This window comes from Caretta caretta, chromosome 10 (assembly GCF_965140235.1).
Source record: "Caretta caretta isolate rCarCar2 chromosome 10, rCarCar1.hap1, whole genome shotgun sequence".
Taxonomy (NCBI): Eukaryota; Metazoa; Chordata; order Testudines; family Cheloniidae; genus Caretta; species Caretta caretta.
The window spans coordinates 65,416,007-65,442,535 of record NC_134215.1 but is presented as its reverse complement, the minus strand read 5'-3'; the positions used below and the strand labels follow the sequence as shown (position 1 = coordinate 65,442,535).

The following is a 26,529-nucleotide window of genomic DNA, read 5'->3' as shown; positions in this document are numbered from 1 at the left end:
ACAAAAACTGGAAAAATATTCTGGAGGCCAACAGAGACAGTCATTCTTTCTGGGTGGCCTGTTCGTCTTGTCTCTGACTGAGCTCCATTTCAGAGCGTCATCCAGGAGGAGGGTCTTTGGGTCACACAGACCCATTAAAAATTCAGCTACCCAGGGATGATACCATTCTGTCTCAATACACATTTAGGCTTGGTCTTCCTGTCCATGTTGACATAAAATATAAAAAATGCATAGAAGGGGACAACCAGATTCATTAACATTCTCTTTAGTGACATATCCTAAGGGGATAACACACAGCTGTTTCAGCACATTTCTATATCATTGCTTTGCTTTCATGTGGTGTTGTGAAATTATAACAATGTGAAAGAAAAGGAAACCCTATCCCCATCATTCACTCACCAGAAGCAATTGATCCAAAGCAATGGATGCTAACCACAGACTTTAAGTAATGCTTCAAATGATCATTAGTGATATTACTTGTGGGATGAAAGTATTTCAATCAAGGCAAACAGCTGTAGGCTACTTACACGTCTGCAGAAGTAATGAGCGCATTTCACTCTTACCCATGTCAGCTGTAAATTATGCTGCATATGTTTTCAGTGGGTTTTGAGGGCATCATATGATGCAGAGATTTTTTTTTTGGTATGTCCACACCCACTTTTCCTAAACCGACACCAATCTTAACAGTTTGTTCAACATATTGGACAGCATCTCACCAGTGATGATTCTTTTGAAGGCACAGACTGCTGCCATGACTGAAAACCCATAAAGCATGCTTTTTAAAGATCTGCCAGACAATTCTCATAGCATTATATGGCTGTAAAAGCAACAGAATGCTTTAATTACTAGGAGGAAGGGAGGGAGGGAGAAGGGAACTACTGCTGAAATTGAAATAATTCTTTAAAAAAAAAAAAATCTCCTCTAGAAGAAAATCTCTTTAACCACAGTGCATACTCCTATGTTAAACTTGGGTGGAGGACTACAAAGAAGTGCAAGCAAAAGATTTACTTATAATAAAAGTTAGTTATCGTGCATGCTCAGGCAATAACACTCAGCAGGTCTTCCATGTTACTACATAGGGTCAGTTTTCTTGACTTGCATTCAGAACTGGCAAATCTTGTATTTATAGTTTAACCTCAGTAGCTCCCCTGCCTTAAAATCTGCTACCACACTCCTTATCTCAGCATGCAAACAGCAATCTGAAGCTCTTGTCCTCAGGGGGCTGATCCAATATTTATCCTTTCATTTGGGAAGTGGAATGGACAAGATAGGTCGTATGAGGCTGAAAAGAAATATTTGAATGCAGTGATGTGGTACCCTTCCTCCAGGTGGTTGACAAAACGTTGTGGGACTCTGGCCACCTCTTTACTGGTTCTACCGTGATCCTTTCATTTGAGTGTCTAACAGGACTTCGTGGAAGGTTTTTTTGTTTATTTGCTTTGTGGCAGAATTCCTTTTCAAAGCTCATTGTGAACTTTTAGTTCGGAGTGACTTTTATCAGTATATTACTTCTTTGAACAATGAAACTAGCCTTTAAGAAACAAATGATCTGTCATTTAAAAGTTTAAAAAGCACCATCATAGGGAATAGATCCTTCTCTGAATAGGAATGGCGGCGGCAGCTGTGGAAACAATACAGCCAATGTAGCGGGAAGAACAGAATGCCACTAGCCGTCACCTTCAGCCCCCAACTAAAACCCCTCCAAAGCATTATTAAGGATCTACAACCTATCTTGAAGGATGACCCAACACTCTCACAAATCTTGGGAGACAGGCCAGTCCTCGCCTACAGACAGCCCCCCAACCTGAAGCAAATACTCACCAGCAACCACATACCACACAACAGAACCACTAACCCAGGAACCTATCCTTGCAACAAAGCCCGTTGCCAACTGTGCCCGCATATCTATTCAGGGGACACCATCACAGGGCCTAATAACATCAGCCACACTATCAGAGGCTCGTTCACCTGCACATCCACCAATGTGATATATGCCATCATGTGCCAGCAATGCCCCTCTGCCATGTACATTGGTCAAACTGGACAGTCTCTATGTAAAAGAATAAATGGACACAAATCAGATGTCAAGAATTATAACATTCATAAACCAGTCAGAGAACACTTCAATCTCTCTGGTCACGCGATTACAGACATGAAAGTTGCGATATTACAACAGAAAAACTTCAAAACCAGACTCCAGCGAGAAACTGTTGAATTGGAATTCATTTGCAAATTGGATACTATTAACTTAGGTTACCTTGCATAATGACTTAGCTACTCCCAGTCTCTATTCAAGCCTATTTCCCCTTGTTTTTTCCTATTTCCCCCCCCCCCCCCAGACATTCTTGTTAAACCCTGGATTTGTGCTGGAGATGGCCCACCTTGATTATCATACACATTGTAAGGAGAGTGATCACTTTAGATAAGCTATTACCAGCAGGAGAGTGGGGTGTGGGGAGAGAAAACCTTTTGTAGTGGTGAACACCCATTTTTTCATGGTTTGTGTGTATAAAAAGATCTTCTGTACTTTCCACAGTATGCATCCGATGAAGTGAGCTGTAGCTCACGAAAGCTTATGCTCAAATAAATTGGTTAGTCTCTAAGGTACCACAAGTACTCCTTTTTAGGTTACGGTTTGACAGTTCCCTTCAGCAAGGACATTGTGAGTTCTACTATTCAACTGATACTGAAATTCATAAAGAAGTGCATTGAATTCTATGCAAATCCCACAGGGAGGTGTTTGCTTCACCGTAAGATGACGTCTCTATTTACGAAATTGATGTAGTGCATGTATCTGCAATTTATTCTTTAACTTTCCTAGACAAAATTATGAATGTTACAATCAATTAGATGCAAAATTAGCATACTGAGTTAAGGAAGGGTGCAGCAGGGGACATGTATATGTGAGCCCTGGAAAACAGATATGGACCTGAGTTGCTCTGCTCTTCTGGTCCATTTTGTTGGCTTTTTCTTCGTCCCAACCGCCCTGCTGAGGGGCAAAAAAAGGCAGAAGTTAAGTTGCCAGGTACTGAAAATGGCCTAGAATGAATCTCAGGTGTCACTTAAGATTGAACTCAAATGTGAGATGCTTTTGAGCTGCAACTGCTGTAAGAACTATCTCATTCTGGAGGAGGGCTTCTTTGAAAGACAGATGAGATTTATTGCAAGATTTTGCGTCTGCTGTATATTTGATGACTTTTCCCCCAGTCATTAAAAGGGACAATGGGCAAAACAGCTGATCTCCAACCATCTTGCACTAGATACTGTGAATATGTTTAACTCATTGCTCAAGAAAAAAACACAGTGCAAAATAAAATGGATGGCCGAAACAAAACTAGTATTAGGAATCTGAGAATCACTGTGAGAACCTGAGAATATTTAATCCAGAAAGCTGGAAGTGGTTCTTGTGCAATAGTCTGGGGATATTGAATTGGCAGGAAGAATGAAGATTGATTTGTGCCAGGAGACATCTAGGGGGAAAAAAAACCATCTGGTCCCCAAATTTGTTATTGTACATGAATCCTTACCAGTGCAGAATGAGACATTATGTGTTGTAAGAGGGACTTTGAAGGCTGCTAATGCTGTAATTGGGAACTGTCCAGATTCCTTTTTGTTTTTCACAAAGTAGCACAGCAGACGTAGGGCTTGGGATTTAAATCCATTCATTCTTTTGGCTTCCACGGCTTAGTGGTCCCCTATTTATTTTTACGTGCTATAGACATGTTCAGTGTATCTTTTAAAAGTCTTCCATCCACAGATGACATGGGATATGGTTTTCCTTGAGATCACAGCCCTCCGTTATCTATTGCCACAATGAAATTAGCAGAGACACTTGCACTGGACGGGCCTTTATTATAACTGAGAGGGAGCTGGTAGGGATTTTTCTGTAAGAGATCCTAGACTTCTGAACTCCAAACTCCTGCCCTTGTTTAGCCACAGCCTAGCTTTAACATTATGGGCATGCTGCAAAGGCCATCTATTTTCTCAAGCTATTGAGAAGGGGAGTCGGCTGGGGGCTGCAGTGGGTTATATTCATGAACTATCCTCTTTTATTTATAGAATTCTGGGGAGATTTAATTTTATGGGATAGGCACCTAGAATTTCAGATTAACACCTACAGGTTTTTATACATTCAAAGAAATAAGCACATATGTTCTTCATGCTTTCTCTTTAATCTTTCGATAACCTCTTCCATGCCTGCAGTACCACGTTAATGACAGAGATTCTCAAAAATGGATGACTTCTGACCACTCCTCCTCTATCCATTCTTGAATTTCCAGCCACTTTTCTGATATCTCCTCTTGGATATGTAGCCACCAACTTGCATTTAACCTCTTCAGTACTGAATTTACCTTTCCTCCTAACCCTAACTCTCTTGTGCCACCAGTTTTTATTTCCATTGACATCTAAGCTACCAAGCAGGTGGTCATGGTGAACTCTGTCTTCTGTGGGGTAACAAGTCTGTTGATGCTTTCTTTTTGACGTGTATCTCATTCTGAAATGTGTCTGGTTAGAAATTGAACCTTCCTACTTAACACATCTGTTTTCTTTTTGTGTTCAGAGTCAGATCTATTTATTTTAATGACCAAAAATTTTTTTACTAACGCCAAGCTTTTGGAATGCAAACAGCTCTGGGGGAGCAAATTGGATGATTTGGTGGCCAATGCATAATCAGCAGAGTTTATTATCCAAATTCCATTAGCAGGACCCTGCATGACTCCATAGTTTGCAAATGATGTATTTACATGTATGGACGGCAATAGGGTAGAAAAGGTGTAACTCAGAGTCTAAACTGAAGACATTGGTGGTTGTACAGGGTACACTGAGACAAGCATATAAAATCTTTATTACTGGTCATCACGTAAGAGCTAGAAAAATACATCTTGACTTTCAAGTCCTTGGTTGAGTTTGCTGGGCTGGCTTTGGAAGTAAGTCATTTGTTTTTCAAAACCTACAGGAAGCAGATGTATTTATGCAAAAAGGGAGGTTAAAGGGCTCCAAAGCTGCTTAGAATTTTTTTGAAAATTTTGTTTAGGAAATGGGCTGATATTTATTATTTTATTTTTAGATTCTTATTTGGGGGCTAATACTTTACTCTTACTCATGTTGCCTGTACCTTCTCAGGTATTTCCTCTATAGGATTTCTATTGCTATTACAGTGAAAATTACTACAATCTGCTTTTCTAATATTTTCTAAACTGAGAGCCTACTTTTTCTAGCTATCTTATCTATCTACTTCTGCATTTTGAGAGTTATGCATCTTGTTTAGTTGATCTGATAGGTTTGTAATGCATTGATATTGAATCCACCATGGCAAAATTTAATTTTCTTTTTTCCTGTAGAAGATCATCTTAAATAATTCACTATTTTGCTCTTTCCTGTTTGCATATCATAGGGCAGTAGGTCACTGTGTCTAGCTATACCCTTTGTGGTTGATTATTTTACCACATTGTGCAGTTGACACAATGAAGCTGTACAACTATGAAGTTGTACAATATTTTTCTTTTAAATGATGTAAGGGGCTTTTGCCACTCTAAACAGTTTTAGGATATTTTTCCTCGATGAATTCTCAACATTCCATTTTAACTCTCTAGTAAAAAGCCATATTTGACTTCTCTTACTTATGTCACTCAGTTGTTCACTATTCTCCTCTCCACCATTTAACCATACAGTCTATTGCTTTCTTGTGATGGAACAAACTTCCCGCAAGAGCACTATGATTATTTTAACTGCATTAAATATATGCTTTAATGGTCTTTGTGACACTTGGCATCTGGCTGTACAATGTGAATTGTATCTGCTAGGGTGGTCTGGTCAATATATATGTACCTTGTATTAACTTTAATTTTCAAATCTGTATTTAGCCAGGATAGACAAGGAACCCCTCAGGTGAAGTATTCATTAATATGCAAAAAGAAACTCCTCCAAAAGGGATGTTTGGTCAGATTCACAATGGGGGGTGAGGGTAGGGAATCTTTGAAAAGCATCAAAATGTTAAAGAAAACCTTATGGTGTGGTTTCTAATTAGCTTTTATGTGAAAACTTTGTGTATCCAATTTAATGGACTTGCCTCTTAAGTTCAAAGGGTTTTCTTTCTTTTAAAAATGATTGAAGGTACTTTGAAAGTAACAGAGATGCAATCAAGCAGGAAGAAGTTAAAGATTGTATATCTGCAGAAAAGAATTAATTAAACTAATTAAATTAAACCAAGTTGTAACTTTGAAATAAAATTGTACCTGTGTATTGATGTCTGGACCAAAATGTTTTACATGCAGTAAACTTGTGTATGTAAACTTAACACCTACATTCTCAAGAGACACACAAACTCTTGCAAAAACATCTCAGTCTTATCACCATTTACACATTCCAGTTCAACATCACGAGGGTTAGCAATGTTGGGACCCCTAGTTTAGAAGGGCTGTTGGTGTGTCAAGCAACATGTCATTAACTCTTCACAGAGCAGGTCCAGGTGACTTAGGGGTGAAATCCTGGCTTCATTGAAGTCAATGACAAAATTCTCACTGACTTCAATAGGGCTAGGATTTCGTCTGTTATGCTTAAGGTGTTTTAAGGGTTCAATCCTACAGTCCTTATCCAAGCAAAGCACTAGTTGACTTCAGTGGGAATTTTGCTTGTGTAAGGTTTTTATTATTCAGACCTTATGAGGAAGACAAACAGAGGTGGAAAAAGTTTGAAATAATTGTAGTAATCCTATAAAACCGCTAATGGCAGCATTAAGGCTTAATAAATTTCAGGTATTTCAAAATTAACATGACAAGATTCAGAATTCCTTTAAACCCAGATAATAGATACTGTACTCTTCACTATTGTGATAAGAATGTTAAGTACATATAAGATTGTATCAATAAATGTAATTACATGGCAGAACAAAAACTCCTATATGCATGTCTGATAAATAGGCTTGGAAGGATTAGATTTGTATCTGTACATGTCACTAAATGTCAATTTCACCATACATGCACAAACTGAAAAATATTTTGCATTGATGATAGTCTACATTTACAGATAGGCAAAGTAAGAAAATGCTTCTTGAGAAATTATTAGAGTTTGATTTAAGGATATTTACTCTGTGTATTTTGCCCCATCTGATTCCTCCCTTTCTCCCCACCTTCCCTCAACTTTCAGATACTATAAATTAAAAATGTGGGATAATGCAACAAAATCAAATAGTTACTGTGATAATCTCCACACATTATCTGCATTAAATGCAGCAAATGTTTATAGTGGTTTATGTCTTTGTTTTATCATAACAAATTTTGCATCAAAGAATCCATATAATATATTTGAAAAGTTGTAACTTACTACTATATGTCTCTATTGCTTTTCTTCTTCTTCGTTTTTCCACTTCACTCCACTTCTATCATCCTTGTTAGGAAATGAGTCCTGTTGAAGAGGAAAGTGCTAAGTCCTCAGGAATAAGAGTAATCAAATAAGAGAGCCTGCAAGACCCTTCTTTGCAGAACGACTTGTTGTAAAACTACAGCTCTACACTGACAAGTGACTGTAACGATGGCATCGTGGGGGTGTCTATAATTATTATCTCTTAATGACTTCCAGATCAACTTTCCTCAGTTTGCAAGTAAACTTTTTCTAACTGCTTCCCCTGAAAACTCAACTTGATCTAAAAATCAAGCTGTGCTAATGCTACTGCTGCTTCAAGAGCCAGCAATAAAACGTTCTGTGGGCTAAATTCTGTCCTCAGTTGCATCTGTCAACCCCTTTGTCATCAAATGATCTGCAATAAGAATTTAATTAACAATTCTGCTGATAAACATGTCAGAATTAGGCTTTGTCTACACATGGAATTATTCCTGATTATTCCTGATTAACACCATGTGTAGACATTTTTTCTATTCTGGAATAAGAGTGCCTTGTTCCTGTTTAATAGGGCTCCCTGACTACTGGGGCAGCTCGCTCCAAAAGCTGGAGGAGTCAGGCAGCCCAATGAGCCAGCTGGCCCAGGAGTCTGGAAGCCCTGGGGTCTCTGGCCCTGGGTCAGTCCACATGGCAGGATTGACTATGAGCTGTGAACCCTGAAAACCTGTCCCAGGATTTCAGGAGCCAGGAGTCTGGATACCCTGTGAGTCCCGGCTCAAGTGAGCTCTCAGGGCTTCCAGGCTCCCTGCCACAGAGCCAGGAGTCTAAACCTTAAGAGCTGGATCTAGAGACAGGGCTTCCAGCACTGCCTAGCAACTAGGTCCCCAGCTTAAGAGTTGGGCAGCTCTGGGAATCAGCTGGCCTGGTAGTCCGTAAGCCCTGGGGATCCTGGCCATTGGGCAGACCCCAGATCCACAGTCCCTAGGAACTCTGGGGTCTCAATTCCTAGGCAGTTCTACAGGCAGGCTGCTAAGGAGCTGGGCAGGCAGGTTTCCACTGTGTGCTTGATGGGTAAATTTTGAAACCTGCCTGACAGGTTCCTTTGGAAGATTAGTCACAAAAAAAAATTGCTTTCAAAGAATCTGCTTTTTCCTTCAGAAAATTTCTGACCCAGCTCTACTGCTCATCTTGTGGCTGAATTCATTCTTCGTCACTATATAGCAGCCAGTAGAATAACAATCAAACTAACACTTATACATGTAATATTCATAAAATAATACAGGCATATTCTATGTCCTTTGCACACATGGCATCTGGAAAAGAAGAAAAAGGGAAAGCGCAAGAGCCACTTTTTAGAGAGGAATAGTAGTTAGGTGGTACAGCAGTGTCTGGACTATTTTGTAAATGGTTGCTATAGAGCTGAAGCTCTTTTGCTGTGGAAGTTAATGGGCCAGGAAGAAGCATGATGGGCTTCTACACTAAAGGAGTAAGCTGTAACCTGTGTTTGATTTTGGCTGTGTCTGTCAACATTCCTAAAATAGAGAAAAGAGTGACAAGACAGCTAAGGGGTTAGAGGGTCTAGATTTAAAACCCTTTTTATATTTAATTTTGTATAGCTGATTATTATTTATTATTTGTATTATTGTAGTGCCTAAGAGCCCTAGTCATGGACCAGGACAGCTAGGCACTGTACAAAGACACAACAAAAAAACCAGTCGCTGTCCCAAAGAGCTTACTAGCTAAGTATAAGACAAGAGATGACAAATGGATACAGACAGATGGCAGAGTACAAGGAAACAACAAGGCAATATTAGTCAGCGTGATAGGCTGTGATCTCAGCACACCAGTGGCCTAACAATTATCAAGATTTCTGTGGATATCATGGAAAATGAGAGGTTTTGAGTAGAATTTTGAAGGGGGATAATGCATCAGTTTTGCAAATGTTTATGGAGGAGCTGCTCCCAAACATAAGGGGACAGCATGGGAAAAAGCATGAAGGTCCTTTTGAAATTTTAACAATTGGTTAATGGAAGCTGGCATCATGGGTCAATCAGAGGCAGGAGATGACATCTTATTAGTGAATGAGAGGTGATAGGCAGAGTGGGAATAAATTGTAAAGGGCCTTGAAGTAGCTTATGTTTGATGTCATAGAAGGGAAGCCAGTAGAGAGATGAAGAGGGGGATGACATGGTCAAAATGATGGGCTAGGAAGAGATCTTTGCGGCAGCATTCTGAATGGATATGAGCTGACCACTATTGTGTTGGTCAAGACCAGAGGAAAGGATGTTGCTGTAAGTGAGATGTGAGATGATGAGAGTTTTTTAGCTACGCGGATGAATAGGAAAGGCCATATCTTACAGATGTTCTGTAAAAGACTCTGTAGATTTTAAACGTAGCCTGGATGTGAGGACCTAGAGAGAGGTCTGACTCAGACCTGAGTGTTAGGAAGCATGATGAGATTGTCCACAGTGATCAAGAAAGGAGGTACTGGGGAAGGTTGAGGGAGGGGATGTAAGAGCTATGTTTTTGTCATGGCAAGCTTGAAATGATGACTAGATATTCATGAGGGGACAGGCCACGTTTTTAGTTTGGAAAGAAGGGGACAGGTCTGGAGGAGAGAGGGAGATCTGTGAGTTGTTAGCATAGACGTAGTTGAATTTGAGTTTACGGATGAGATTACGCAAAGATAAGTAGTAGAGGGAAAAGAGAAGTGGACTAAGAACTGAGCTCCACAGAAAGCTGGAGGGGGATGAGGAGGATGATCTGAAGGAACAATTAGAAAGGTAGGAAGAGAAACCAGGAGAGGACAGTCACAGAAGCCAAGGGAGGACAAGATTTCAAGAAGAGGAGTATAGGTTATGGTGTTGAAGGTAGCTGCCACATCAAAAAAAATGAGAATGGAGTACTGGTTCTAAGCTTTGGTTAGGAAGAGGTCATTAGAGATTTTTGGCAATAGCAGTTTCAGTGGAGTTCAAGGTGTTGAAGCCGAATTCGAGAGGGTCTAAGATGAAATGGAGGAGATGAACTCCAGACAGCAATTGTAACTGCATGTTCAATGAGTTTAAAGGTGAGATGGGTATAGCTGTTATGATGGGAGTGACTAAATATGTTTATATTGTGAGGGGAAAGAATCAGAGGCGAGTAAGAGGTTAAGGTCAAGGGAGGGGCTGAGACTGAGTAAATGGGATGGGACAAGTGGAAGAGAAGAGCAGACAAGAAACATCTACATCTGTGATATGGGAGGAGGAGGAGGGGAGATTTCATGATGTATTTTGTTAAGTCACTTGGAAGAAATTGGCAAGATTCTCTGCAGAGAGAGACATGGGGAACGGGAGGGTTTGAGGAGGGAGTCAAAGGTGTTTTTATCTTTTTTTTTTTTGTACAGTATTTCAGTAAAAGTAAAACTAATTGCCCTCCTGATGTCTCTTGTTTCTTATCTTTGTTTCTTCTTGAATTAATTTCCTCATACTTAAGTATCTGTCTGTTCCTCAGTTTTAATGTCTATCTCTCTTCTGCTGTATACTTTTCCTATACAGTTTTCTTCTCCCTTCTATTTAGTAAATCTGTCTTTTTAATCTGTTTGATTTTCTTTCTCTCCATTTTTCCCTCTTCCTCTTCAGTATGTTTGCTGTTCTGGCCTTTTTCTCTATTCATTCTCCCCTTTAATACAACTTTATCCTTTCTCAAACATCTGGCTGCTTTTTCCTTTTTTATTTCTTCCTACCTTCATTGCATAAGCCCATATTTGCTAATAAACAATCTAATGTAGCCTGCTAAAATCCAAGAACCTCCAGTGGATTTTGGATGAATGTTAGAGGATTTTTAATCCATAAATGTTGAAATGATGTAATCTTTGAATTTACCTCTTTGTTCAAGAATTATAAGGTTCAATAAGGGCTGTATCCTGAGAAGTGCTGAAGAGATGAAAATCCTATTATCCATTAAACAAAATGCTGTCTAGATATTTGGGGCTTATGTAACTGGGCATATATACATATGTATCCTTTCTAAACTAATGTAATCATTCATTTTAAAAAGAGGCACCAGTTATCATAATTAGTCAAAATAACAAAAAATTAAGATAAGAAACTTAAACAAATATGCTCATTATTACAGCTGGTCCAATCTTTTATGATCAGCGTAATTGTAGGACATTAGTATTTCAGCGGAAACATAAATGTGCAACAGCAAATATTCTTTCAAGTTGAGTTAGAAAATTGTAGATCTATTTTCAAGAGTGTGTGTTGTAAAAGCCATGGAATAGCTGTCTTTTCAGGCAAAGCTTTTTGTTCAGAGACTTTTGCCTTCAAGCATTTGATCTCAAAGAGGTTATCTCAAGTTAACTTTCATTCAATTTCTATAACAGCATTTTTTTTCTGCAGTCCATCTGTTTTGTGAGCTCAGTTGCTGTCAAGTACAGAGAGACTTTTTCCCAAATATAGTTCTTCATATTGCGGTTGTTCTAATTGAGGACATTTTCTCTCATTGCAGATTGGTTTGTATTTCTTTAAGGCAAGTGAGGCATTCTAGTGGTTAGTTGTAATTTGTTTTCTTCAGTGGATTTCCTGTAATGCACAAATGTAAAGTTTTATTCACCCTTGGTCCAAGACTTTTGTTTTCCTCGCCTGTGCGCATCTGTGTTTGCCTTCACCACAGGTCATAAAGTATATTTACCCAGCTGAGATGAAGCTGATTCTCAGTGGATGCCTGACAAAAGCTAATTTACTAAATTTGGTTTTACCATCATGTTCAGGACCACAAGGTCACAATGCATTTATATTTTTTCTTCTAGAGCAACCTGGATTATACTGTAGTTCAAATCTATCAGGTTATTTAAGACTGATCAAAAACTTCAGTGAATCATTCTGACAATTCCATTTAGTCCTCTATTTTCAGATGCTCTTCATGTTTTACTGCAACAAAGAAATTACTTCAGCTGACAAAAATATCCTTATGAAATGTGAGTTTTACGCACACAGTGTGTCTGCACATGCACATTGTCAGTGTAACATACCTCTGCAGTGCCAGGTGCAATTCCTACATAGGTCCATCTGCTCGCTTCCTGCTCCGAAGTACTCAAAGCTGAATACATTCATACCAAAACTGTGCTGCTCCACATTTTTCTTCTTCAGCTAATTCTTTGGGCTGGAAGAGGTGTGGAGAAGGCAGGAGATGGGATCTCAAAGACTTGGGATATTTACTATCTACCGCTCCAACCCATGGAATGCTAGGACCAGTAGTCATGCTCCTGTTTAATTTCTATGGGCCATAATCATCCCCTGTGTGAAAAAAAATCTCTAAGGAGTCTGAAGAGTTGGAAGGCTAAGTTACAGATTTAGTTGCTGCAAAAGGCTATGAAATAGGTAGAGCTAAGGATCTGTATTCCAATAATGGCAGTAGTGTTAGTGCTTTTAATAAATATGGTCTAATTTGCCAGGGTACCTATTGTGTACTCACAATAATATAGATTAATATTTCAAGATGCAGAAAATGGATTAAACATCCTTGGTGGTACAACCTTTCACCAAGTAATATTTCATCTGTGGTGACATTTCTTTGCACCGCATTTTGTCAAGAACATTTTGTCTGGAATGTATATACCACAGAAGTTTAAATGGGATTTTGACTTGGGAATCTTACATCCAGGGTCTGATGTGTATCCTACTGGAATTAAACATCACCCACAAAACCTATGACACAGATATGATGTCCCACAACACTATCTCTGTATGCAATAAAAAGTCTATAACAACAGGTCAAGATGCCGTGGACCCAACAGACTATATGTTGGAGATGGTGACACATCGTTTTTTCAAGAAAGGAGGTGGCATAGTTTAAAGTAGTTGCTTCTTGGTAAGAAGCAAATATGAAAAAGTATTAAAGTGTGATTTGTATTTGTATGTTAGCAGTGAGATTTCAAGTAGGCCTTGATTTCGAAGATCTAACTGAAGATACAAAAAAGATGTATATTTCATCAGCTGAAGAAATGAAGAAAGACCGTAAATATAAAATGGACATGCCAAAAGAGTCAGAAACCATAAAAGAGGTTTGCTTTATACTAATTATGAAGTTATACACAATATGTAGTTTGTATTTCCATTCATTGCTTTTCTGAAAAACATTTCCCTTTTAACTCTTCCTTCTTCCTTTTCTCACAGAGGATTTAAGTCCTGATGATCTACCCTCTTTCCCTCTGGAATCTGTTCCTGTAGCCAAGTCCACCTCCCTGTGCCAAAACTAAGCAAACAAGCTTGATGCATGAGGACTTGCAGTGGTCAGAGTTGGGGAACACCACTCACATTAAATGGGGGAATTTTCCAGTTGGTCTACTTTGTGGTTCCACTACAATACCCACCAACACACTCCCTCAGAGGATGCCCTCTCTCACCTCCCAATGCGATGTATATAATTCTAATGAACTTCGCTCCATCTTGTACACTGCACAACCCCACTGCTTCTACTTTCTTTGGGGCCTTTCACCCAAATGAAGAGATTCAGGTCAGGATTTGCCCCCTAGGAACTTAATGTAATGGTATTATATTTACCCTGTGCCTTATGTAACTTTAGGTTTCTGACACTGGGGAATAAGTTCTTAGTTAAGACATTCACCTGAATCAATTATGTCATTGCAAATACACAAATAAAGAGTAATTGGGATATCAGAACTTTAGGGAGATGTTTCATAAGTGATCAAAATAAAGGTGTATAAAATGCCTCTGGTCAAAATTTTTTACATCAAATTAGACACCTAACCCCATATTTAGAAACCTAAATGATTGGGCTGATTTTCAGGAGTGCTGAGCATCCATAATCCCAACTGAAGTCAGTGGAAGAGCAGCAGTTCTGAAATTCAGTCCCTTTGATCAGATGGCTACAAGTCCCTTTAGATGCCTAACTTTAGGTACCCAAGTTCGAATAAGTTGGCTGCTATTGTTGTAATACACATTTCTGAGGCCTCAATCAGCATAGCATCTAGGAATTTGCAATACAGGCATTTAATAGTAGGTACCAATGAGAAAGCAGTTCTTGACCTCTTCCCCCTCACTAATAAAGTTGGGTAGATGAAGAATACCTGTGGGGGGTTGGTCCTGAGTATTCAGACAAGGTCATTCCAAACTCTGTGATTAGAACACTGCCTGCAGAAAGACGAATCCTGCATCATACCCTGAAAGTATGGTAATTCAGATTCAACCTGATCTTTGGGGGGAGTAGTGAATTCCATAACTGAGTGCCTCCCCTTGAAAATATCCTACCTACTGACACTGCAGGTTTGAACCTTGGGTGCCTCAGTTGTAACATCCCTGTCAATTGCAGCTGTTGCAGTAGGGAATGGAGTAAGGAGTGTTTTTTCAGATAATCAGGCTTTCATTAATTCAGCACTGTAAGGAAGAGAACAAGTATTTTGAAGTGAACCATAGTTTCTGGGAAGACTTAGAGTACCAAAGTAGAGTGCATCGTAATAGTCCATTTCTGAAGATGACAAATGCATGGATCACTAAGGCAATGTCAGAATCCAAGAGGTACAAGCATAATTTTCTGGCCAGCCAAATATTGAAAATACTCTATTCAATTTGTCCTCTGTTAGATGGGTAAGGAGTTGAATGAATGAATAAATACACAGAGCTATCAGGAGTAATTCCATTTAGGTCAATGGACTTATACCAGTTTAAAACTAGTGTAAGCAACATCTGAATCAGCATGTCATATTTTCCTGTGATATACATGTAAAATAAGAATAACTCAAGGAGATACTCATTTAAAAAACAGAGGCAGTTATAGACTAAAACAATGTTTTTTAAAACATTAAATAACAGTATATTTAACAGGTGGTTAAAATATGAAATATCAATAGCCACTGAATATATCATATGGTATTATTTAAACTCAATTTTACTGGGCCAAATCCCAAAATATGTGAGAGAAAATTACTTTTCCCATTTGCTCACCCTGTCTAAGCTGCACATTCTTATCCGATCCCGGTTGCAAGATATTTCAGAGAAAAACCTAACCTCTTCCAGGGTGGTATTCAAGCGGCCAGCTTCCATTCCATTATCAACTCTAACTGTCTGCTTTAGAGTAGGACCAGCCCAGACTGAACTGCTACAGGTCACTATCAGCAGCCACATTTGTAGCCATTTGAAGCATCAAGCAACATGAGCTGGACATGACAGACAAGCCTAAGAGGTTGTGGGTAACCCCACATTTTTCAGGCAACACTGCTTTGCCAGAAGCCGCCTCCCTCCTCCTTGCCACAAAGGAGCTTGTTGGCCTGCATTTCTGTCTCTGGTAAACAAAATGCTGTAACTCCCAGCATGACCAGTCTGGAGCAAGTTAATTTTGTGTTTTAAGTTTTCAGTTTCATCTCAGAACATTTTTAATTAATACCGTAATGATGAAAATCATAATAAATTCAAGCTCCTTTTTCATGAAACACCCTCCCCCCATCCTTTTTTGCTATTTATACCTAAAGTAGAAATTTTTAAACATAAGCTTAGATTTTATTGGGTGAAATGCTGGCAGCATGGACCAAATACCCTGGGAGTACCTCAAAATGCTATCAAGCGCAGCTGATACAATTGAAATTACCAAAAAAGTAGAGGCTGTCATGCTCTGATCTGGTTCTGTGTGGATGGGGTAGGGGCACTTCTTACTACTCTCTCTGCAGGAAAAAGATGCTTGTGAAAAATCAGTTTACCTGTGAAACACCTCCCTGCATATTGTTTCATAAATATACACACTGCATAAACATAGACCTAGGACCAGATTAAACTGGTTAAATCCAGAACAACTTCAGTGAAATAGAAATATGCTAGATTTGTGTTGGCATAACAGATCAGAATCTGGCCCTTACACTACAGTCAAATCACTTACATAAAATATGGTTCTGAGTGTCAACAATATATAACCAACCTTTTGTCTAGGTAACTAATCTCTCTGTTCCCTCTCTGTCACAAAGACAACTTCAAGTTAAGCAGTAAATAAAACAACAGAAGTTACTTACCATCCATAAAAGGACTCCTATGAAGGTATAGTTGATGCATGAGAATGCTGTTTTTAGGATTAAATGTGATTTTACACTCTGAATGTCAGTCTCTTAATCCTGACTTCAGTTTTATTTCCATATGCTCTCAATATTCCTGAAAATAATTTGTCTTTCTGACTGTCTCTTGCATATCTGTATCTTCCGGTCACCCTGGGAAGCAGTATAGAAGTGGCACTTTTCCAGCCTCTGCAGTGGCCAAATCCCTTAATGAAGCAAGAACATAAATGGAACATACATTGCTGATGCACATCAACTCTTTCCAGGAATCAGTCTAGATCATAGCAAAGATTAATTTATTTTCTCTGGATTTAGACACAAAATTTTAATTAAAAAACAAAACAAAACAAAAAAACACCTTGACTTTTCACCAGTGTAATCTCTTGAATTAATTTTCCTATCTACAGATGCATTTTTTTAAAAAAACACATGCTTTAAAAATTGAAACTTGAAAAATAATGTTGCTATTGACACAGAATTTCAGTGGACGAATAGAGGGAAAGGAAAAACATGAACATATTACAATTGTAACAAGTAATATTTCAGTCCCTGTCATGTCTTGGAAAATAACTACTGTATTTTCCTACTCAGTATTATGCCAGATTTGTAATCTTTTGCATAGCTTTATATTTGGCCTACAAAATCAAAGAGACACTTTCAACATACATTTGGCACAAAATTAAATAAATTTCCCACAATTAAAAAATATCCCAGTGAGAACAGATGTTTTAAAAGAAATAGACATCTCTGCAGTGTCTGAAACCATTACATTGCAGCGCTGAGAACCTAAAAGTGAAAGTGATTATAAATAAAAGCAAAACTAGCTTCATTCTCCAAGCTGAGAAAAATACTGAAAAAAGAAAGGAGATAAATCATATCAAGTAAATTGGATTTTAATGTTTTTTTACTTTTAATTATGGTATTATTAGTAATGTGGTTTAAAAAAAGTGTGTTTACATATAGGGTCAAATCCTTAGCTGGTGTAATTCATCATAGCACCAGGGAAGTCATGCTGAATTGTACCAGCTGTGGATCTGGCCTCAAATTCCAGGAAAATTTTTTTCTTTAATCCCTTTCAGATCGTTTAAATTATAGCATCTTCTTAAAAATAAAATCAGACAAAAGTGCAATTTTTACCTAGTATTGTTACAAGTTATACCTAATATTAATCTATTTAAACAATTTAAAGTTGTGTTCATGTCAGTCATTTCCTTTTGCAGTCATGTCCCAATACCCAGGTTTATTCCACTTCCGTCTAATCTTTTTGTTCATCCCTCTTCCTCTCCATTTATAAAGTTCCTACTCACCTTAGTACATGAGTATCTCAGCTCTACATTAACATTAACAATAGCCAGATTGTGATCTCCCATAATAAGCATGAATATTGTGCAATATAGTTTGAAATGAAGTTCAGTAATCACTTGCACCACAACATATTCATATTGGTTTAAATTTAATATTCCTAATATATTGCATTGATATAAAATATAATTAAAATGAGCTGGAGTTTACTGGCAGCTGTTCTTCATGTGTCTCAGGGGAAATTTCCCCTCAAAGGACTTGATCTTGCTGTGATTGAAGTCTATGGGAGTTCTACTATTTTAAGTAAAGACATGATAGTCTCCTATAATACTGACAAGAAACACAAGTGCATTCCCATGTTTCAGCACAGATAACCACCCCCAGTCTTCTATAGAAATAATAGTATCTGGTTATCCTGGGTTCACAATATGTAGCATATTAACTTTTTTATAATTCAGAATTTTTATAATTGTGGGTTTTTTCATTTCTCATCAGGGCTATTTGGTAATATGTATATCCAAAATTCCATTTTGCCATATTATTATATTTGCAAGAAAATTAGTCTTAAAATAATATGCTTAGCTGACCTTTATCCACTCTGTACAGTCCTGTTATATTGGCTCAGGTCCTGACTTCCAGCGTGTACTCTTCAGAATCGGTGGTCGAAGTCCTCTGGTCTCACATTATCTTAAGATGCATGAAATCACTGATGGTGTCTCAAGCTCTTTGACTTACAAGATGAATCGTACTGAAATTTGCAAGCTACCATATCCTTTTCTGCTGTAATCTGAGCTGTGTTTTTTATAAACCATTCTTCTACGCCTTTGACTAAAATGGTTTAATATAGCCAAAGGAAAAAAAAGTGAATGCATTTCTAAAATCTACCCATGCATTTTGTTTTCTTTTTCCATTATGTTCAAGATAGTTGGACAGTTTTTTCTTCGCTAGACTAAAACAGACCACAGTAATGCAGAATATCTCCTCAAGCGGTTAGAGCAAAACAGAAAAACGTAGCAGATGTACAGCATAAAGATGGAATGCGATTGGTCCCTGATCCTGTTATCCTTAACATAACATTAAAATGTCTACATGAAACTTCTCCATAATTTTATCAAACATTTTGTCTTTTAAATCCATATATTAGAGATAAGTCTGAACCAGAAACATAAATCCAAAACTTCCCAAATATTAGGGAAATTCCAGCTTCACAGCTCAACCTATTTCTGTTTTCATCCTGAACCAGAACCCTGGATCCAAACACCCCTAAATAAGTTCAGATTCAGATCTGAACCTGGATATGAACTGTGTGATCTGGACACATCTCTGGTATGGGCCTGCCTAAACCTTGGGAGATTTTATGTGTCGTGTTGTGGTGGCTACAGTAATATACCTACCACTTGTGTTTACATTTTAAACCAATGGGTTTGGGAACTGAGGAGTTATTAATTAATTTTGTTCTTTACTTGTATAATTGTTTCCAGCTTGTCTGTTTTTGGTAGATTTAATGATTCCCTATAAAGATTAATACTTGAGTTCCCTCAGGCATTTTCTGATGTGAATTTTCATAGTTGGGATCTCCAGTGTACCAAAATGTTTCCACATGATAGATTGGGGGCGGGGGGGGGGAACAGTTCTGCAACTGTTTGGCAGTTTATTTCATTTTTGGTAGGGGTTTAAATATCAATCTTTATTTTAGTTATGCCGGATCAGGATTCTTAGTATTAGAGATGGTGCTTTATAATTATTTACATAGTAGTTAATACAGTTTAACTGAAGCCACAGTTCATTTACACAGTACATTAATGTCAGTAAATATTGTGGGCTTGATTCTTCTCTCTCTCCAGCTGTACTCCAATATAATTCCAATTACTTCAGTATGTTAGGGGCCAGATTCTGACCTTAGTTACATCAGTTTAAATTCAGAGTAACTCCACTGAGTATGGCAAATTCTGCAATGATGTGTGGTACACTGGAAGATTCATTTATGTCCTTTTCCATTTTATAACTTACTATTTTTAATATTCTTTGAGGTTTCTCTTATTTTCTTGAAATATGCAAGACACAAGTTAGCAATCTTGTTACTAAGCTGACTAATGGGATAAGTTCAGTCTTTTTGTGAAACCTGGTTATGGGAGGTTAGGCTAAAAATATTGCTAAATTGTTCTTCAGATTGTGAGCCGAGGTCCCCAAATAAGTTATCTGCCTTGTGTATGGGTGTGCTGAGAGCAGAAGCTTCCTGCTATTCTCTCCCCTTGAATGCACCTACGCTGGGCAGCCATCATTTGACCCTTTATATATAAAGATTAAACAGGCAAATTAACCCATAGTAGTTCATACATTAGCTTTTGTAACAACTTTCAGTGTAATACACAATATGCATGATCTTGATTTTCAAAAATGTTCAGATTTTCTCTCTGAAAAGTATGAATTGTGAATTCATGAATCACAGGTTTTATTACAGTCTCACTTTCTAAATGCTGGAAACACTATATAGCCCACATCCAAGTCATCCCTAAAAAACAAGATGTTGATGTTTTGTTCATAGCTTAAAACCATCTATTCATTTCACAGCCAAAACAGAACAAGATGGATGATCTTCCATGCTTTAAATAATGAGCAGGAGGAAGCTCGTGAAGGCATGTTACGAAAAATCTTAAAAAACAAACAAACCTAAAACATGGACAAATATCTACATTTCAGTGTACCACTCAGATCATGACACAGCACAGAACGTCATAAAATAACTCAAGTGCACAATTTTGACCACAGACTTAGAGCATCTTTGGAGAAGAATGGTTACTCCCTTTGTCATAAATGGCACATGTTATAAAGTCATAATTTACAAGAAAAAGAAACTCCTTGTCTCCAGCAAATATACGTAGGAACTAAAGACAACCTCTGCTGAACATACAAAGCAAATAAGAGGAAATGCCGTAAAATCAGAGTTCAAAATATCATCCTTCTCACTAAATACTTCCTAGACATAGAAATGTGGAGTACAAAAGTCCATTCTGGAAACACACAAACTATGAAAACTAATCCAGTAGTCGGCACTTTCAAAGACAAATAAAAACAGCAGGCAACAACTGGTGTACTAATTTCATTTAGGAAATACTTTTTCCTCCGTCAGTGTAGGTGGTTTTGTATCTCATTAGTGGAGCTAAAGCAAACCATTGAGTTTCAAATTTTGTAAAAAACCAACTCCCTTAGGCTTGCTTGGCAGAGTTCACAAACTCACTGCCACTTTGTTAATGATGGAATAAAAAAGAAATATAAAATGTACTTAGCTACCATCAAGCTTCATCACTCAGATTGCTACAAGAAGTTAACGTTGCTTTCACAAGCTCCTTCTGCCATCAACTACAGTGGCTCTAAATGTGACTTTCTTGCTGTATATGGGCAGCCAAAGACGGTCCGGAAAGAATAAACTGAGGTGAGACTACTATTTTAATTTAATTTGAACAACTACATTTTATAGATCCCACAACTCATTACATCATTCTATGATGAAAATCCGCTAACAAACTAGCTAGTATCGAGTCAAGGACACAGATTATAGAATCCGTCTAATAATATGAAGCCTACTCAGTTGTGACAATTTACTATACAATAGCTTATCTTTTGCAAACTTGTATAAGGAATTTGGGTGACAAAAGACCAAAATCTTGTGGAATCTTCCGTAACAGAGCACATAGGGGCAGATAAGCAATTATTTAAAACTATTTTGTCATCTCTTTGAAGAAAAGTAGGGTGGGATCCTCAAAGGGATTTAGGCATTGTGACACTGAGTGCTGTGGTGCCTAGAAAATCACAGGAACACCACTGCAATCCACAAAGCCTGAGTTAGGGACCTGGGATCCCTATATAATTAATAGGGAGAGATAGATGCCTTAGAATGTGAGCCACAAAACCAGCATGGGAGGTCGGGAGCCGCCTCAGTTACCCAATGGGACATACTGACTAGAGGACTGTGTGCTAAGCGCTGCCCCTCTCACAGAGACAGGCACCTAAATCTGGGTTGCAGGGAAGCACCCATATCACTTGTGATCCAGCAACTGGGGGAAGATACGTATTCAGCTGCCTAAGTCACGGGTCAGTCTGAAACAAAACATCCAGCCTCTGTTATAACCTTCAGCTTAGTTGATAGGGTACTCCCCAGGATGTGGGAGCCCCCTTGGTTCACGCCCCCCTCTTCCTGATGAGGAGAAGGGATTTAATTAGGGATCTGCCAGGGCTCAGGTAAGTGTCCTAACCACTAAGCTGTGAAATACTCTAATGTGGCATGTCCTCAATTTCTCCTATTGAAGTTGTGCCACTTTAATTTACATAATTTAATAATGATGTCTTAATTGGGCCAGTGAAAGAGATTGAATGCCTCTATAGTCTAGTGATTAGGGCACTCACATGAGAGGTAGCAGATCCCTGTTCAAATCCTTTCTTCCCCTCAGGAGGAAGAGGGACTCCCACATCACAGGTGAGTACCCTATCCACTAGGCTAACAGTAGAAAGGGGGAGTTTGGAGTGAACTTGCCTGAGGGGCCTGATCTGGTAGGTGGCCTCTCAGCATACCTACCAGATCAGGCACCTGCACACAGCTTATGTGGCCAAACGGCTATCTTTCCCAGTTTGTGAATCGCTCAGGGCCTTACACAGAAGATAGGTGCCCAGATACCTGGAGTAAAGCTGCAGAGCGCATACACAAGAGGCAAAAATGTCAGTGCTGAGTGAGTTTAGGCCCCTACAGGGTTAGAAAGCAATTAAATGGCAGTTTAGTAGTGCCTAAAAATGTGACTTAGATGCCTACCAAAGGGACATAGGTGCCTAATTACCTTTGTGGATTGTGCCTGTAGTCACTCCATCTACCCCAGTTAGAGTCCACAGTTGTATGAATAGTACCCCGTGGTCAAAGGTCAAGAAGATAGCTGACAGACCTAAGAGAGTGAGCCTGGATACCGAGATTATCAACCAGCAAGATCAATGAAGTTTCCATGCTACATCCAGTCCAAAAAACAAGTTGACTGGAATCGAGGAAATCTGAACACTCTGAATATTGCAACAGGGCAATAACTGAACAATTTGTCAGCATCAAGAGTTTTTTCTTTATTTATTTGGAGCAAGGTTGTAGTAACTGCTTCTTTCAAAGAAGCTGGCATCTTGCTTCCCTGCTGGGAAGTACTGAAAGTCAGCTTCAACAGTGGCCCATCACCTCCCCATTAGCCTTTTCTGAGTTACAGATCTTCAGGTGCATCTGTTTACCTCCACCAAGAAACAAAGCCCTCCCCAGGACATTAGTCCACAACCTTTCACTCTGTCAGATGGGCTTGTGAGAAGAAGGACCTAAAGAAAAAGGTTTTGAAAACTCATCTGTTCTGCTGTTGACATAGTTGATTTCCTCCATAAAGAATTATACAGGAATTTAGTTGAAAATACCCTCAGGGTTCAGGCTTTTGCCATAAAACATTTTAAAAGCAATGTAATAGTATTTTTTTTGGTCTTCAGCCCCCCTGATTAAGTTCCTTGAGGTCATAGTTAATATCTGGCTTAGATCAAGTATATGGCTCTACTATGTAACCTTAACTTAATTTTAAGGAAGTTCTGTAAATCCTTACTAGAGTCCCTTGGTTCAGATATGTTTTGTTTCCTATTTTTTAGTGTGGTTGTTAACTCAGCTATGGAAGTAAGGGAGTTGAGGTTAGGTTCTGTAGAATTTCAAAAAGACTGGTAGCCTGTACAGTTCCTATTTCTTCTCAAAAATGGCTGTCTAAATTCCTCTTCAAGAATGGGTTTTCCACACCCAGTTCTGTCTAAATTCTTCAGAGAGAAGCCATCATATAACTTGCATATAAGGAACACTATACTGTGATCATTTTGCATTTTTTATTCATATATTTGTTTGAAGCTTTTTTTAAAAAAAATCAGATTCCATAAACACTTCTTAATATTCTACAGGAAGGGGAAAACACAGGTTAGAAGAAAGGAAGATAATGAAAGATTCTAATCACACACATTCAATTAGGGGAAAGGAAAAGAGTTCTCCAACAATTAATCAGAACAATTTAATTCGATCTGTAATTGATATTTGAGCAATGAAAAAAATCACAAAAAAATTAAAGCAGCATGACCAACAAAATTAAAGATGTCTGTCATCCAAGACTAAAAACAGAAGTTAATGAGTTAAAGAACATATCTAAAAAGATCACTTAGGGCACCAGGAAGTAGCTGTACAGTGAAAACAAATTAACTTCATTAGATTAATCAGGCAAAGAGAAAGTCTTTAATAATAGCTTCAATGGAAACTGCACTACAACTTGTGTTCAAATCTGCTTCAGGATCCCTTGAATAGCTAATTTGAAGTCAAGAAACCATTTGTTTTGATCATTGTCAAAGAGAAGATTTTTAATTCCCATCCAAAATCACACCCAACTTGGCTGGAAAGAAGACAGCTGCTTGGGCACCAGTGTGTTCCAGCTGTAAGTAACTTTTGTATTGAATTATTTGTGTCTGAAGTGCCAAGATCATCATCTGACAGAAGGTACATTTTCTTTTTTATTTCTTCAATATTAATATATATGGTCTCCCAGGTATTAATTCTCCTGGCCAAGATCAATTCATCATGAATATTGAGAAAGTTACATAATCTGATTGATTTTAATTTGGGGGTGCAGTAGAAAGATTTTTTTGCCTGTTATCTGAGATTCTTTCCAATTTAAAATCTAGTAAATAAACCCAGTAAGCGTTTGACGCATCTCATTTCTTGCTTCTACATCAACCACCAATCCTTAAATACCAAGTAATCTCAAGGTTTTACTTTTAATTTCCATAACATTTTAATGATTAAGGAGAACACTTTATTGATAAATGAACCTGAAAGGTGATTAATACTTTCAGCCACACTTGATAATATTTTTACTCTCATTTTGCACATTTTTCTTGGTAGGAATCTTGCACTGCGAGGTACTGAGTGCCAGGGACTGAATAGGAAATCCTGGCTACAGTGAAGTCAATGGCAAAACTCCCACTGACATCAAGGAGGCCAGGATTTCACCCCAAGTGAGAGAATGTTCATCTGCTGATTTTACTGCTTAAAACATTGGAGCAGACCTCAGGAATCTTTCCAAGGGCTTGGACTGAAGCTTTCTTTTTTCCTTCTATCTTGGCATTTTCCTGTACTTAAGAGCCACTGAAGTAAAACCAAGGAACAAATCTCTGCAGAAGCAGCAAGTCTAACAAAAACTATCAATCACTTTAGAGTGAAACAGCAATTCAGACCATTAGGGCCAGATTCATGCTGAGTAATACAGTCCCACTGAAATAAATGAGACTGGCAAGGTGTTGGGTAGTATTCAGTGTGAATAGGGGTGGCAGAATCTGTCCCTTTGTAATAAGGAGCTCATCGTGGGGGGGTACTGATGTCAGTGGCAGGATCAAGCCCTACAACAGGTTCTCAAACTGGGGGTCACGACCCCTCAAGGGGTCGCAAGGTTATTAAGTAGATGTTGCTAGTACGCCTCCCAGCAAGCTAGCAAGTCTGCTGTGAAAAGTGCTATTAACAAACGTACAAATATCACTTTAAAATAGTGTTAAATTAAAAACACATTTTAAAATAGTTATACGGGGGAGGGTGGGGGTTGAGAACCACTGCCCTACAACATGGAGGAGATCAATGCTTCCACCAGCTTCCTGGCAGTTGTCATCTTACTGCAGTGAACCAGGTTGATTGACAGAGGTGAAGTCCAAGGATAAACTGAAGGCTATGAAGATTTCCTTGCATTCTTATGAACAGACCCTCTCCATCAGTGTAATTTCATTTTTTTCCTTTGTTAATTAACAGTTTAAAATCCACACAGAAATCCAAAGGAAGGTCAATCAGACTATCGTCTAGAATTGCAGGCTTCATGGAACATGAAGATCATTACCTGAAAATTGTTCTTTGACATGAGACCAGAAATAGAGGGCACATATTAAGGGATTAGATCCAGGGTAGGGATAATCTTTTGTCTTTGTGTTATTGGTAATGGAATGGCAAAAGGAGAATAGCTAAAACAAAAGAGCTGAGAATACAGGGTTGTGACAGGGTGACTGGCTGCCTCTGTCTGCCTGACAACCACAAGCACACAGAATATCCATCAGTCTGGTTTAGTGTAATTATGTCACAGAGCCCAATTTCCAATTAAAATATCACCTTTCCTTTGGCATAGTTTTTTATATTGCGCCATCCTACCATTAACCAGTCCTGTAACTGTCATGAAATAAACTTTTATTATGTAATTGAATATTCCACATGCTTAGTTTACAGTGTGAATAATGCTGAACCATAACAGTCTGCTTTTGTGGGTTCTGATTTCTCAGTAGGAATCCTTTCTACAGTTCATTTCACTTAGTTGTCTGATGATGCATACAATTCATATATGTAAACTGATAATTCAGTACTAGTCATGTTTGATTATTGTAATTTTTTTTATAACAACACTGATCTGAACTGAATGTTGTTTTGGGGGTAACTTTGTTTGATTTTGTCCTTCTGTAAATTTGATTGGATATAGCATACCAACTAACTTCCCAAAATGTCTGAAAATAGAAGTCTTTTCACTTGACTGGAATGGTAGCACACCAGTTGCTCCAACTTATCAAGAAGTTATTAAAGAGACACGAAGGCTCAGAAGGGAATTCCGGGAGGATTATACTGTGTAAGTTTAAAGCAGTTTTTAAAATACATGTGGGCATTAGAGTGATACCAGTCTGGATACTATCCCTTTCTTCAGATGGTATGTAAATAATTACTGTCTGTTGGATTGACATATATACTACATGTCAAAAATACAGATTTGATTACCTCCTCCCCGCATTGA

At 38.3% G+C, this 26,529-nt stretch overlaps 2 protein-coding genes across 8 annotated transcripts in view; one reads left to right on the top strand and one right to left on the bottom strand.

Moving 5' to 3' along the window:
* Positions 1 to 16,511, bottom strand: part of FGF7 (fibroblast growth factor 7) — a 107,314-nt gene extending 90,803 nt beyond the window's left edge. For both annotated transcript variants that reach the window (XM_075133121.1, XM_075133122.1), the window contains exons 1-2: positions 16,340 to 16,511; positions 7,324 to 7,404 (exon numbers count right to left, since the gene is read on the bottom strand). Coding sequence is in view for 1 of the 2 variants with exons in the window: in XM_075133122.1 (XP_074989223.1) it covers position 7,324 (1 nt within the window). In the remaining variant the exon portion in view is untranslated. The remainder of the gene's footprint in view (positions 1 to 7,323; positions 7,405 to 16,339) is intronic.
* FAM227B (family with sequence similarity 227 member B) overlaps positions 1 to 26,529 on the top strand; it is a 180,548-nt gene that overhangs the window by 146,674 nt on the left and 7,345 nt on the right. Inside the window, exons 12-15 of one of the 6 annotated variants that reach the window (XR_012670258.1) lie at positions 13,245 to 13,384; positions 18,287 to 19,006; positions 20,252 to 21,113; positions 25,512 to 26,367. Coding sequence is in view for 1 of the 6 variants with exons in the window: in XM_075133120.1 (XP_074989221.1) it covers positions 13,245 to 13,384; positions 18,287 to 18,447; positions 26,290 to 26,367 (379 nt within the window). In the remaining 5 variants the exon portion in view is untranslated. Of the gene's footprint in view, positions 1 to 13,244; positions 13,385 to 18,286; positions 19,007 to 20,251; positions 26,368 to 26,529 lie in introns of all 6 variants that reach the window. The other 5 variants (XR_012670257.1, XR_012670255.1, XR_012670256.1 and 2 more) reach the window with 5 other exon arrangements.